The sequence below is a fragment of the Rhinopithecus roxellana genome, chromosome 19 (assembly GCF_007565055.1).
Source record: "Rhinopithecus roxellana isolate Shanxi Qingling chromosome 19, ASM756505v1, whole genome shotgun sequence".
Lineage (NCBI taxonomy): Eukaryota > Metazoa > Chordata > Mammalia > Primates > Cercopithecidae > Rhinopithecus > Rhinopithecus roxellana.
Genome location: NC_044567.1, coordinates 32,971,940 through 32,985,450, shown reverse-complemented (window position 1 = coordinate 32,985,450; position 13,511 = coordinate 32,971,940). Strand labels below are relative to the sequence as shown.

At 45.8% G+C, this 13,511-nt stretch overlaps 1 protein-coding gene across 4 annotated transcripts in view; it reads right to left on the bottom strand.

The window, feature by feature from the left end:
* Positions 1 to 13,511, bottom strand: part of CYTH1 (cytohesin 1) — a 109,856-nt gene that overhangs the window by 52,461 nt on the left and 43,884 nt on the right. The window contains exon 1 of one of the 4 annotated variants that reach the window (XM_010381930.2): positions 9,970 to 10,238. The exons of 1 other annotated variant lie outside the window; for it this stretch is intronic. In XM_010381930.2, coding sequence (XP_010380232.1) covers positions 9,970 to 9,997 — 28 coding nt within the window. In that variant the 5' untranslated portion in view covers positions 9,998 to 10,238. Of the gene's footprint in view, positions 1 to 1,323; positions 1,619 to 9,888; positions 10,239 to 13,511 lie in introns of those variants that run through there. 2 more of the 4 variants (XM_030922523.1, XM_030922522.1) reach the window with 2 other exon arrangements.

Here is a 13,511-nt window from a genome sequence, read left to right as displayed (position 1 = left end):
CAGACTCATAATTCAACAATTTTTTAAAAAGTTCACTGCATGGAAACGAGGCCCCCTGTCAGTTACTGTGGAAGACACAATGCTGGAAAGACATGGTTTCGGCCCTCAAAGAGCTCATGTGTTACTATTCTTTTTAAAGAAAAAAGAAACGGGCAGCCCATAAATGCCAAATAAATGCTGTCTGCAAGGTGCTATGCAGAGTGGGGGTCAGAGAAGAGCAGGGCCCAGGTTAGTCCAAGACGGCTCCACGCGAGAGCCTGGGAGAGGGCAGTCCAGACAGAGGTGGAAAGGGCGGCACAAGGGACAGAGTCTGGAAAAGCAAGCTCCAGGCAGACTGTGGTGCCTTTGAATTTGACACTGAGACAGTTGGATTCTATTCTGCTGTTGAGTTGGGACAAGAGATAAAGAAAGAAATTCTTCTGGAAGAGCAAGAAGCGGCAGCTAGGCGCCATGAGAAAGAAAAGGAACTGGAAGCTTCGCAGTAGTAGTCTTCACTGCACCGCGGTCAGCACTTCCATTTAGAAGTGGTAGCAAAGAAATAAGTGTTTTCTCACCCTACTCCAGCTCACAGCTTCAACTACCATCCTTATCCAGCACTAACTCCCCAAACCGCTACTGACTTCCCATCCTCTTTCCAGTTCTGTGTCTCAGGTGCAAGGACAGCTGGAACCAGAAAGTGACCCTCTGACAAGTGTGCAAGGGAAATGTGCACCAATTGCTTTATTTCTAAAGCGGAAAATGAGGCACGAGGAATACATTCAAATCTCAACAGTTTCATCAGCATCCCAAACCCACGAATTCACAATGCTGCTCAAAGGTCCTCTCTGCCCATGAGGCGTCCCCAAACCCCAAATCACCTGGGCCACAGGCTCCAAGCACCACAGACATGATAAGCATAAAGCTTTCAGGCGAGTCAGGATTCTCAATCTCCCCTCCTTCTGTGTCCCATGAAAACAGAGGCCTGGAGTTATTTGATTTTTTTCTTTAAACTCTATTCCACTCCCTATACTTAAAAATGCCTCATTATTCTTTAGTAAACGCTACATTTATGCTAAGAGCATAAAACTCTTGTTCAAAGAAGCAAAAACTGGCATCTGTTCCTGCTCTGAGAAGGGCTTGAAGATCTCTTGAGAGGGAGGTCATTTCTACCTTCACCTCCAAATAGAAACAAACTGGCTCCCTGTTCCAGACATCACCCTTACCAGAGTTTCCCAGAGTCCGGGTTTGCAAAAGTTTGGGAGAAGTATAAGAAGGAGCTGATGAGGGCACCAGCCTTCCAAGTCACGGGCAGGCCCGCGGTACTAGCCCCCTGCCTCCACCTACCAGCAGGGCGAGGCTGGTACAGGCACGGCCGACCCAAGCCTCCTGGCCAGTGCATTCTTCCGGTGCCAACTCGGTGTGCTAGGAGGGCAGGCTTCTTCTCTGTCTTGGCTGCTGTCATAAGGCTGCTCTTGGACCGTCTCCTATCTCTTGCCCATGCAGTGGGCAGAACTTTAGGAGGAAGAAAGAGGAGACCTGTAGCAGGGGCAGCCAAGGAGAGCAATGAGGAGGAGCAGAAGGCAGACCAAGCTCTGCACCTTTGAGATCCAGGTCAGCACACCTGCTCCAGAACTAGCTCAAGAGATGCTGACCCGTGAAGAGAGCAGTGAGTTCCTGATATCATGAAGGTGTCCTATGGCCTCCCTCCATGACAAACGGATGCCCACCTCTAGGTGGCACGATATAGTTGGTTTCTCTGGACAAACTCTATTTTACCCCAAACACTGGTAAATCCTCCCCAAGCCAGGCTGGCTCCTGCAGTAGGGCCAGCCTCCCTAGACAGGAAAAAGAAACATGGAAAACAAAGGGGACCTGAGCAAAGGTAGAAAGACCCCAATAATGAAAGTTCTCGTACATATACCACGATGTTTAAAAATATTATTTACGCCAGGCGTGGTGGCTCATGCCTGTAATTCCAGCACTTTGGGAGGTCGAGGTGGGCAGATCACCTGAGGTCAGGAGTTCAAGACCAGCCTGACCAACATGGTGAAACCCCATCTCTACTAAAAATACAAAATTAGCCGGGTGTGGTGGCCCATGTCTGTAATCCCAGCTACTTGGGAGGCTGAGGCAGAAGAATCACTTGAACCCAGGACGCAGAGGTTGCAGTGAGCCAAGACCGTGCCATTGCACTCCAGCCTGGGCAACGACAGTGAAACTCCGTCTCAAAAAAAATTATTTACATTACCAACATGATGTTTACAGAAGTATAATAAAAAGGATATTAAACTTCACATGGGAAAACATATATATGAGAACAGTCAGAAAAACACGAAGGGGAGAAAGGGTAATGTGAGGGTGTAGCTACCAGAGATTAAAGCACGTGAGGCTTCGGTAACTGAAGCTGCAACAGAAGGAAAAGACCAGAAAACAAACTTAAGCAATACTGAAACACACAGGCAGCACTCTGAATCGGTAAAGAAAACAGGATTATTCAGTCAAGGGTGCTGGGCAAATAAATAGCCAGCTAGCCACAAGCTGAGATGAATTCTAGCTTAATCAAAGATGTTAATGTAAAATAAAATCTGAGTAATTCTAGAATAGAGCATGGATTAATACAGTCATAACATTGGCGAGTCTGTTCATTTGCGACACGACCATGAAAACCTTCTGAGTGAAAAATAATATCCCATAAGCCAAAACGTAACAACTAGGACGATAAATTCACAAAACATACGACAAAGGGTTAATATCTTTTTAAAAAATTAATTAACTTATTATTTTTAGAGAGAAGGTCTCACTCTGTACCCAGGCTGGAGTGCAGTGGTGTGATCATAGCTCACTGCAGCCTCAGACTCCTGGCCTCAAGCGGTACTCCCATCTCAGCCTCCAGAATAGCTGGGACTAGAGGCGTGTGCCACCACACCTGGCTAGGGTTAACTTCTTTAAGTCACAAAGAAAGCAGCATAAAAATCAGTAAAACAAAGATGAATACAATGAGCAAAGGATATAAAAGGCAGATTACAAAAAGAGAAATACAAATGGTCACACAGAAAAAGATACTCACAGTCACTATGTGTTTAATGCAAATTAAAACATGAACAACATACCATTTTCCATTAGTTTGGCAGGAATCAGAATGCCAGATGACACAAAATACTGTCAGGGGAGTGGGCTACACAGGTAGTCTCCTGTGCTGCTGGGAGAGTGTAAACTGGTACAACCTTTGGCACGAGCAAAACATAAAGAGCACATACCTTTCGATTTGATTGGAATCAAACTTAGGAATCCGATTCTTAAATTCCATTTAAGAATGGATATGCGCCCCAAATTCCAACAATTTTAAACTACCTAAGCACTATTTGGTAATTTAAAAGAATGAGGTGATTTGTAAATGCTAATATGAAAAGATCTCTAAGACACTGCTGGTGAAACAGGATAGCACAGAACACCTTCTCACAAGTAACACCTATGCTTGCTAAACACACAGGGAGCTTCTGAGAAGGACGTTCCTGAAACTGCTAGCAGGAATCACCTTTCAAAGCAAGGACTGTGGAAGGAGAGTGGGGGAGGCTTGGACTCTTCCTTTTCTGCCTATCTGTATATCTGGATCCACAACTAACCCAAAATTTGATGTTGAAGTTTTTGTTCAAAGAAAATACAGAAATGCCCCCAGCCACTTACCCTTTGCTCAGACTGGCCCAATATTTCTATCATAGAAGAAACATCCTTGGATTCTGTTCTAATGCCCATGAGGTGCCTGTCGTAACTACACCCATTCTGTTGTGATTTCATCTGTGGTCTCTCATCTGAATTCTGTGACTCAGAATCCTGACTCTTCACAGAAAATACAAAGGGAAAGAGGCTTTAGACACCAGAAGGAAAGGCGTCAATAGTCACTGACTAGGCCGGGCGCGGTGGCTCAGGCCTGGAATCCCAGCACTTTGGGAGGCCGAGGCGGGCGGATCACGTGGTCAGGAGATCAAGACCATCCTGGCTAACACAGTGAAACCTCGTCTCTACTAAAAATCCCCCCCCCAAAAAAAAAAAAAATTAGCTGGGTGTGGCAGTGGGCGCCTGTAGTCCCAGCTATTCTGGAGGCTGAGGCAGGAGAATTGCGTGAACCCGGGAGGCGGAGCTTTCAGTGAGCCAAGATCGCGCCACTGCACTCCAGCCTGAGCGACAGAGCGAGACTCCATCTCAAAAAAAAAAAACAGTTACTGACTCAAAAAAAGAAATTCACTGCATCTTTTTTTAGGTCAGAAGTTGAGCTTCCATGATTCTTCTGTAGAGGAAGGAAGAACATGATACAAGTTACAAAATTATTTTCTTTTTTTGTTGTTTTTTTGTTTTTTTTTTTGGGATGGGGTCTCGCTCCGTCGCCCAGGCTGCAGTGGCATGACCTCGGCTCACTGCAAGCTCCACCTCCCGGGTTTAAGTGATTCTCTGCCTCAGCCCCCCGAGTAGCTGGGACTACAGGCGCCGCCACCACGCCCGGCTTATTTTTTGTATTTTTAGTAGAGACGAGTTTCACCATGTTAGCCAGGAAGGTCTCGATCTCCTGACCTCGTGATCCGCTCGCCTCGGCCTCCCAAAGTGCTAGGATTACAGGTGTGAGCCACTGCGCTCGGCACAAAATTATTTTCTTAAGGAAGAAATGAATGTGTCTGGGCGAGTCCTCACATACCAGTTGATCTACAGGACAGCAGAATCTGACTTTTCTATCTCCATTTTTCCCCTCGTGTATTACCTAGGTCTACAGAATCAAACACATCGCGCAGTCAGGAGAAAAACAAAAAGGTAACTAGGAATATATGAAGGCATGAGATCCTCGTAACTCAAAAGTGGCTGTTAAAACTTAAAATCCTCGCTGATTTGGGCTCAGTTTTCAGAGTCCTTCCCAGGAGCCACAGCAATGGCTTTCATTTACTGAACTGACCAGGGCTAGACTAGATAACTTCTAAGGCACCTCACAGCTTTAAGAGTCTGTGATTACACAACTGTTAGTGACTCTGTCCCAGTTAATTACTTAATGGCTCCAGATGTAACACAAAACCCACAGGAATTCCCCGTAAGTTGAAGTTCTTCAGAAGGTAAACAGGAGAAGATGGTGGCAGTTTTAAAGAGTCCTTTTCTAAAAAGGAAATCTTAGCTGGGCTGAAAACAGAAAGGCAGAGACAAGAACACTATAAATTCAGTAAAGCTGCCTTTGCAGGACTGTCAAAATCCAAGGGAAAAATGATAGATGGATACTACTAAAAATTTCCAGAAGGTCTAGCCCTCCATCTCTGATTTAACCAGCAGTAAACTGCTTGCAGGTTCTGTCAGCCTGCAGCCACACACATATTCCTGCGAACCCTCCTGAAGCACAGGGAGGGGTGGATGAAAATGGGAATCTCTCCTGTTTCCTAGGGCCACTCCTGCTCCAACTCTGCCTCCTATCTGCATCTACGGCCCCTGACTCTGTCCTCCCTTCAGCTGACCACACTGCAGGCTGATAAAGGCACTTCATGCCCAGACCTGTGCCTCCCAAGACCTACGATACCTGCCTTTTCTCTCCACCGATACTGACTTCTTAGAAAATTCCACCTGCTGCCTTCCACATTCCCTCCTGTCTAATCAGACTTTGGGTCTTGACCCCCCACAGCCAGTCCTGTGCCTTCATATTCCATAATGAAGAGAGAACTTGAGAGGCTACAGAAAGACTCAGACAATGGGTAAGGGTCAGCTTTCTTCAAAGGGGCAGAATCCAAGCTCTTGTTTCTATTCACCTTCATTAAGAAGAAAGGGCAGTTCTAATCCTCTGTATAATACCGTGAGCATTCATCTCCGGTGTACTCAACAGGAAAGCCTATAAAATTCAAACCAGAGTGAATCCTCTTCAAAACTTGTCACAGCAGATGGTGATACAGGTTTCTTGTTACGATGTATGCTCTGTACAATGCCAAACATGCTCCTGCTCAAAAATAAAGATGTAACCATTTTTGATTCGGCAAAATACAAAATCCATAAGGAAGGGAGTGAGAAATATCTGGGGGGATATGAATTGATAGTTACAGCACCTCAGCTCTTCCTGCAAACACCTCAACCTAAGCAATCTGTCCAACTAGAGACTACCACAATCGCATGGCACACATTAAAACATGGGATAACTGCTGGGCGTGGTGGCTAACGCCTGTAATCCCAGCACTTTGGGAGGCCGAGGCAGGTGGATCATGAGGTCAAGAGATAGAGGCCATCCTGGCCAACATGGTGAAACCCTGTCTCTACTAAAAACACAAAAGTTAGCCGGACGTGGTGGCATGTTCCTGTAGTCCCAGCTACTCGGGAGGCTGAAGCAGGAGAATCGCTTGAACCTGGGAGGCAGAGGTTGCAGTGAACCAAGATCACACCACTGCACTCCAGCCTGGCAACAGAGTAAGACTCCATCTTAAAAAAAAAAAAAGGATAACGTGGAAAGTTCACCAAGGACAACATTTTAGATGCAATCTGAAAATCCAGTGTCCCGCTGAGGAAGCCTATACTTTATTCTATTTGGCATATTTTTCTACAAATAATACTAGTTTATATGCACATGCTATCTTACAGCTTAAAACATTTTCTCATTTCCACTTTTTTTAACTTTTCAACAAAGTTCAACTGTAACTCTGCTTATTTCCTGACAATGAACTATACACTGTTCTCATCAGTTTACAGGTAAGATAAAGACTCACTGAGTACAAACAATCTACCTCAGGTACACTACTTACAGAGCCCAATTCACACTCGGGTCACTGGCTGCATCCTCAGCTCTCGTTTTTCTCCTGCTGAAATACACAGATTCACTTCAGCTCAGCGTTCACTGAGCGTCTGCCATAGCCGCAGCCTGTGCTTGGAGCTGGGATTTCAACAGCTCCAGTCCCTGGCCTGCACAGAAAGTGAAGGCCAGCGGGGAGAGGCATGTAAGCCCATAGCAGCAGCACACCCCGCCACAGCGGCCAAGTGCGGCAAGTACTCACAGAATTCCAGGTGACGCCAAGAGGCTTCAGAGGGGCCAGCCTGTGAGCCAGAACTTGAAGGACCAATGGATTCCCCAGAAGGAAAAGAAGAGAGAATGGTATATACCAAGCAAGATAAAGCGTACGGGAGTGACGGAGGCCAGCAACAATGGGCACACCACAGGGCAGGGCCCAGGACACAGCAGGCCTGAACTGGCACCCGGAAAGGGGCTTAGTGTCTGCCTATGAAGGGCCTCAGGTCCCACACCAAAGATTTTGGATTCTATCCCAAAGAGATACCAAAGAGAGGGTTCAAAGGCAAATCAAGGCTGGGCACAGTGGCTCACGCCTATAATCCCAGCACTTTGGGAGGCCGAGGTGGGTGGATCACATGAGGTCAGGAGTTCAGGACGAGCCTGGCCAACATGGCAAAACCTCGTCTCTACAAAAAATACAAAAATTAGCCAGGTGTGGTGGCGTGCACATGCAGTCCCAGCTACTCAGGAGGCTGAGGCAGGAGAATCGCTTGAACCTGGGAGGCAGAGGTTGCAGTGAACCAAGATTGCACCACTGCACTCCAGCCTGGGCCACGGAGCGAGACTCTTGTCTCAAAAGAAAAGGCAAATCAAGGGGAACTAGCCATTAACAAGATTAAATAGTTAAAAATAATAATAATTTATGGTAGTTAAGAAAATAGTGCCCAATTAATTACACTGGTTAATCCTCACTAACACACATATACAGAATGAAAACTGATGTATGTACCAGTGTACCAGGTAAGAAAGGCAGAAAGCATTTTTTTTTTTTTGGAGACAAAGTCTCACTCTGTCACCCAGGCTGGAGTGCAGTGGTATGATTTTAGCTCACTGTAACCTCGGCCTCCCGCGTTCAAGCTATTCTCCTGCCTCAGCCTCCAAGTAGCTGGGATTACAGGCTCCTGTCACCACACTGGGCTAATTTTTGTAGTTTTAGTAGAGACAGAGTTTCACCATGTTGGCTAAGTTGGTCTCGAACTCCTGACCTCAGGTGATCCGCCTGCCTTGGCCTCCCAAAGTGCTGGGATTACTGGCGTGAGCCATTGCACCCAGCCAGAAAGCATATTTTTAACCTAAAAATTGTGGGTTTGAGGTTAATATAGCAAAAGAGTCCGACTTCTTTAAAGAATATTTTCAAAAACCCCCACATACCCTTTCTTAGGCGTGTTCTTTAGGGCATTAAGTCTAGTTAAATGCAGCTCTATGGAAAGCATAACCAACTCTTAACTTCTGCCCTCCCCTGGGATCTCAGGGACCTGCCAGAGGAAACTCCATTTGTTCCCCTCCTTTTACACCTACCTAAATGCCACTCTGTCTCTCATGGCAATGTCTAAGGGCATCTATTTTAGCAGTGGTTGAAAGGGCAATGCTGCCTTCAGTCCCAGGTGACAACACAAGGAAACGCCATGGGAGGGGGTGAGGGAAGCGGAGAAGCACCAGTTCTTTAAGGTTACTTGGTCAAAGCAAAGCTGTTCAGTAATTTGACCTCTAAGCTCCTGGTCCCTAACTCCATGCCCCACCCCCCTCACTCCCACTGTTGAATAGGGTAGTTTATGTTGACTTTTAAAGCCTCCAGGATAAAAAGTGACTATTACACTGCACCTCCAGCGGGTCTGAAGCTAGGCTCACCCAGAGGAACCAGCAGCAAGTAAGCATGAGGGACCACGGCCAGGCCCTGCTCACTCCCGCTGTCCCAGCATAGTCACTAGTGTCCTCTTCCACTCTCAAAAGTGTTCCCTTTGGAACTAGACCTTGGCTAGTGTGGACTCACCTTTCAGTTACAAAAGCACCAATCAGGCAGTTCAGTCCTGGCCTGGCACTGCCCCTCACTACTGTCCCCTCTTCAGATACAGAAGTATCGTTATGGACACTTGTGTGTGCTTCCCTCCTAGCGTCCCCCACACGTGCTGCAGCTTTCAGTGTCGCCCATGGACACTGTTCAGGATCATTTGCACTTAGAGGTGGGGCTTTAAAATATGTGCTTTATAGTGAACCAGAGTGGGAAAAACCTAAAGAGGATCCCCAAATTTTATTACAACTTTCACAAAATCCACTTTGAAACACAGCCAAATATTTATTCCGAACTTAAATATATCATACATTACCAGCTACAAAGCAGTACACATTTTACTATTTTGTCTTACAGCATTACAACATCGCCATCTGATAACGGTGGCACAATAAAATACAATAAAACACACACACGTCCACAAACACAACTCCTGTGCTGACCCAGGGCTTTAAGACACAGCTCTTCAGCAGAATCTCTTGGGATTTAGAAGCCACAACTCGTCATCCCATTACTCATAGCTCCACTGTTTACAGTACGGGTGTGGGGCAGATGAAAGAAGTTCTACAGATCCTGTCCTCCCAGGCTTCAAACAGTCCTCACCTAACAACCAAAGGGAGAAGACCACATTAATTGTCTTTTCCCTTAGACACATTTTATTTACTAAAACAAGTATTATTTATCCCGAATCTCACTGGTTCTTTCAATCTGATCTAATGTCTCTACTTTTTAGCATCAGATTCTTTCTAGATATTTGTGGAATTCCCAGAAGTTCTGACGAACTGTTATTTCGATACAGGAAGTAGATACAGTCAACAAGTATGAAGTGGAATCTACCAAGAAACACCCAACGCAGAACTCTAACGGAAGCAAAGATTGGAGGGGAACCTCTTTGGTTTAAAAACACTGAGTTACCTTTCTCTCTCTCTCTCTCTCTCTCACACACACACACACACACACACACATCCCCAAGAGAGCCTCAGCTTCCTAACTACTAAGAGGCTACAGTCTTTCTCCTGAAAACAGTAAGATAAAAACCAGAGTCTAGGTTGGTCCTTAACTCCTCCCCAAAAGGCTCAGTAAACTATCCTCATAGGATTTCACATACCAATCAAAAGAGATACGGAAAACTCCACTCCATATACCCCAAGCCGCGCAGTCCCGGCTGGGGGCGGCAGCTGTGACTCACCATCCTCTTCTTCGGTTTTAAGGACCATCTTGTTTCCTTACAGCTGGACACGAAAAGTCTGTTCTGTCCTTTAAGGAGAGCGGTAACTTACTGAGAGCCAAGTTTTCCTGTGGGGTCTGACTGGGAGGGGCCGGGGATACCTGTGAAGCTGCCCAGCCACTAGGACAGCTCAGAGTTGCTTCCTGAACACAGGCAATGGCTGGCTGCACGCCTGGGCCAATCAGCCTCCAGCCTCCAAAGAAGCGGCACTCCCAGTCAGTGCCACCACCCAGTTCCTGAAGTCAAGCTCAAGCACCTTCCGAGTGTGTTAACCATCTGCTTCCCTGAAAGCAATCTTACACTGGAGTCAAACCAGTTTAGTAGCCACACTTCTAGTTTTTTCTCAAACCCAACCAAAGTCATAGCCAGGGCTCGCCACTGTTTTTCTCTTCACTTTCCAGTATCGTTGTCCCTTGGTATCCAAGGGGGACTGGTGCCAGGAACCCCCGTAGACACCAAAACCCACGGATGCTTGAGTCCTTAATTATTTGCACATAAGCTACATACATCTACCCATATGCTTTAAATCATCTCTAGATTACTTCTAATACCAAATATAATGTAACTGCTATGTAAACAGTTGTTACGCTATATTGTTTAGAGAAAATGAAAAGAAAAAAGTCTGTATGTGTTCAGTACAGGTGTGACCTTTTTTTATTTTCCAAATATTTTCCATCCACAATAGGTTAAATCCATGGATGGGGAGCCCATGGAAAGCCGACTACACTTTCTTAAAATGGAATCATTAAAATCCCTGGTCCCCTTACAATGAGATAATAGCCCATTTCCCAAGACAGTGACTAAGAGATCGTAATCATTACAGCAAGTTATGAGGTCACAGCCTAAAAGCAGATAGCAGATATTAGAGGCAAAAAAAAAAAAAAAAAAAAAAAAAAAAAAAAAATCCAAGGGCCAAACTCCCAATCTAAGTTCAGTTTTATCCCCATTATGATTTGTAATACGCCGCACCCAAAGATTCTTTCCTGCATAGTCCTACTATGTTCATGACACATATTCATTGCTGAAAATTAGAAAATAGTAACAAGGAAAAAAAAAACACCTTAATCCTATCACCAAGAGATAACCATTGATGACATTTTGGTAGACATTTTCCAGACTTTTGTGGTAAGTATTATATATATTCTCTCTCTCTTTTATAGACACACACACACACGATATTTTATGTTGTTTTATAGCCACCAACTTTTACTTATAACAAACATTTTTTCACGCCTGTAAATGGACATCTATCACATTTATTCTTCTCAGTCTAGACATAATGTTTAACCAGCCCCATATTGTTAAGACTTCTAAGTGATACCAATTTTTCTATGCATCTCAATACACGTGTGCACACGTTTTGGCACATCTTTTTTTTTTTTTTTTTTTTTTTTTGTTGAGACGGAGTCTCGCTCTGTCGCCCGGGCTGGAGTGCAGTGGCCGGATCTCAGCTCACTGCAAGCTCCGCCTCCCGGGTTTTACGCCATTCTCCTGCCTCAGCCTCCCGAGTACCTGGAACTACAGGCGCCCGCCACCTCACCCGGCTAGTTTTTTGTATTTTTAGTAGAGACGGGGTTTCACTGTGTTAGCCAGGATGGTCTCGATCTCCTGACCTCATGATCCGCCCGTCTCGGCCTCCCAGAGTGCTGGGATTACAGGCGCCCGCCACCTCGCCCGGCTAGTTTTTTTTTTTGTATTTTTAGTAGAGACGGGGTTTCACTGTGTTAGCCAGGATGGTCTCGATCTCCTGACCTCGTGATCCGCCCGTCTCGGCCTCCCAGAGTGCTGGGATTACAGGCGCCCGCCACCTCGCCCGGCTAGGTTTTTTTTTGTATTTTTAGTAGAGACGGGGTTTCACTGTGTTAGCCAGGATGGTCTCGATCTCCTGACCTCGTGATCCGCCCGTCTCAGCCTCCCAGAGTGCTGGGATTACAGGCGCCCGCCACCTCGCCCGGCTAGTTTTTTTTTTGTATTTTTAATAGAGACAGGGTTTCACTGTGTTAGCCAGGATGGTCTCGATCTCCTGACCTCGTGATCCGCCCGCCTCGGCCTCCCACAGTGCTGGGATTACAGGCCTGAGCCACCGCGCCCGGCCTTGGCACATCTTTCTAATGATCTCCATAGAAAAAACTTCTCACAAGAAGAACTGCTGGCTCCAGATATAGCTTCCCACCGCATCGTCACAGGAGGTAACATTTATCGCGTGCTTACTCTGTGCCTAGCTTGATGTGACTTACCTAATCCTGAAAACATCCCATGGCGTGCGTGTTCTCGCCATCCCCAGATCACAGATGAGGATGCTAGCACCCAGGGAGGTTACACAGCTTGCCAAAGCACGAGACTGGGCTGCAGAGCCCACCCTCCACACCCTGCTCTCTGCTGGACTCCCAAACCCCTCCCTATTAGTTTTGGTTGGAAATGCAAACTTGTGCAGCAGCTTTGCAGGAAGTGCTAGACTTTGGTCAGTTCTCATAGGAGAGCTGGAAACACACACATCTATAGCAAGACAACAGGGCACTGTCTCCAGTCAGACTCTGAAGGTGACCACAGGTGCTGACCTGACTCCAGGGCAGAGACTTCATCACATTCTCTTCTTTCCTGCCTAGTAACAGTTGAATAAATACATACGCATGTATTAAAAAAAAAAAAAAAAAACCACTTTGTTTTGTAGCGGCAACTAATATAAACCCAACGTGTCACCTTTTGGTTTAGTATGTCAAAATCACAGTTTTAAGTCCCACCCTGCACCATCGCAAAACCTATGTTTATTGATTCCCAAACAGCATTTCTATCTGCTGGCATCAGGTCTGATTCACAGCCAGTGATCCCAACGTATAAGAGGACAGGTCACTTCTATTTTCTCCCTACCGTCAAATGGTATAGTGTTTCTCTGGAATAGACACCCAAATAGACCAGCAGAAAAGCTGGTCATGAGGCCTGAGTACTTAAAGCTTTCACAGATGCTGCCAAAGTGCTTTTGCCATGTCCCTGATGGGACCAAGCCTAACTCCTGCCAGGCAGACAGTGGGAAAACGGTTTCTCGTTGGTGGTGGTCACTTGCACTAACCTGATTTTACTGATGATGCTGATTACCTTTTTCATAAGTTTGAGGTATTTCCTCTTTCGTGAATTGCTTTTTCAAAGTCTTTGCCCACTTTTCTATTGCTTATCATTTTTTAAATCATTTGTAGATTACAAATCCTTTGTATTAAATGTTACGAATATTTTGTCATAACCTGTCACTTGTTTTTAAAAAGTTTTTACAAAGCTACTTGTATCATTTATCTGTTTCATTCAACATTCACTGAGCACACTAAGTGCCAGCCACTAGTGAGACATCAGAGGACCCAAGAGACAAAAATGCCTGCCCTCATGGTGTCTCCACTCTATCGAGATGGGAAAGGCAGGGAAACAAGTAAATAAAATATGCAGTATGTCAGACGGTAGTAAGTGCTGCGGAGTGGGGGAAGTGGAGGTGCAGTCAGGGAAGGCCTCTCCTGAGA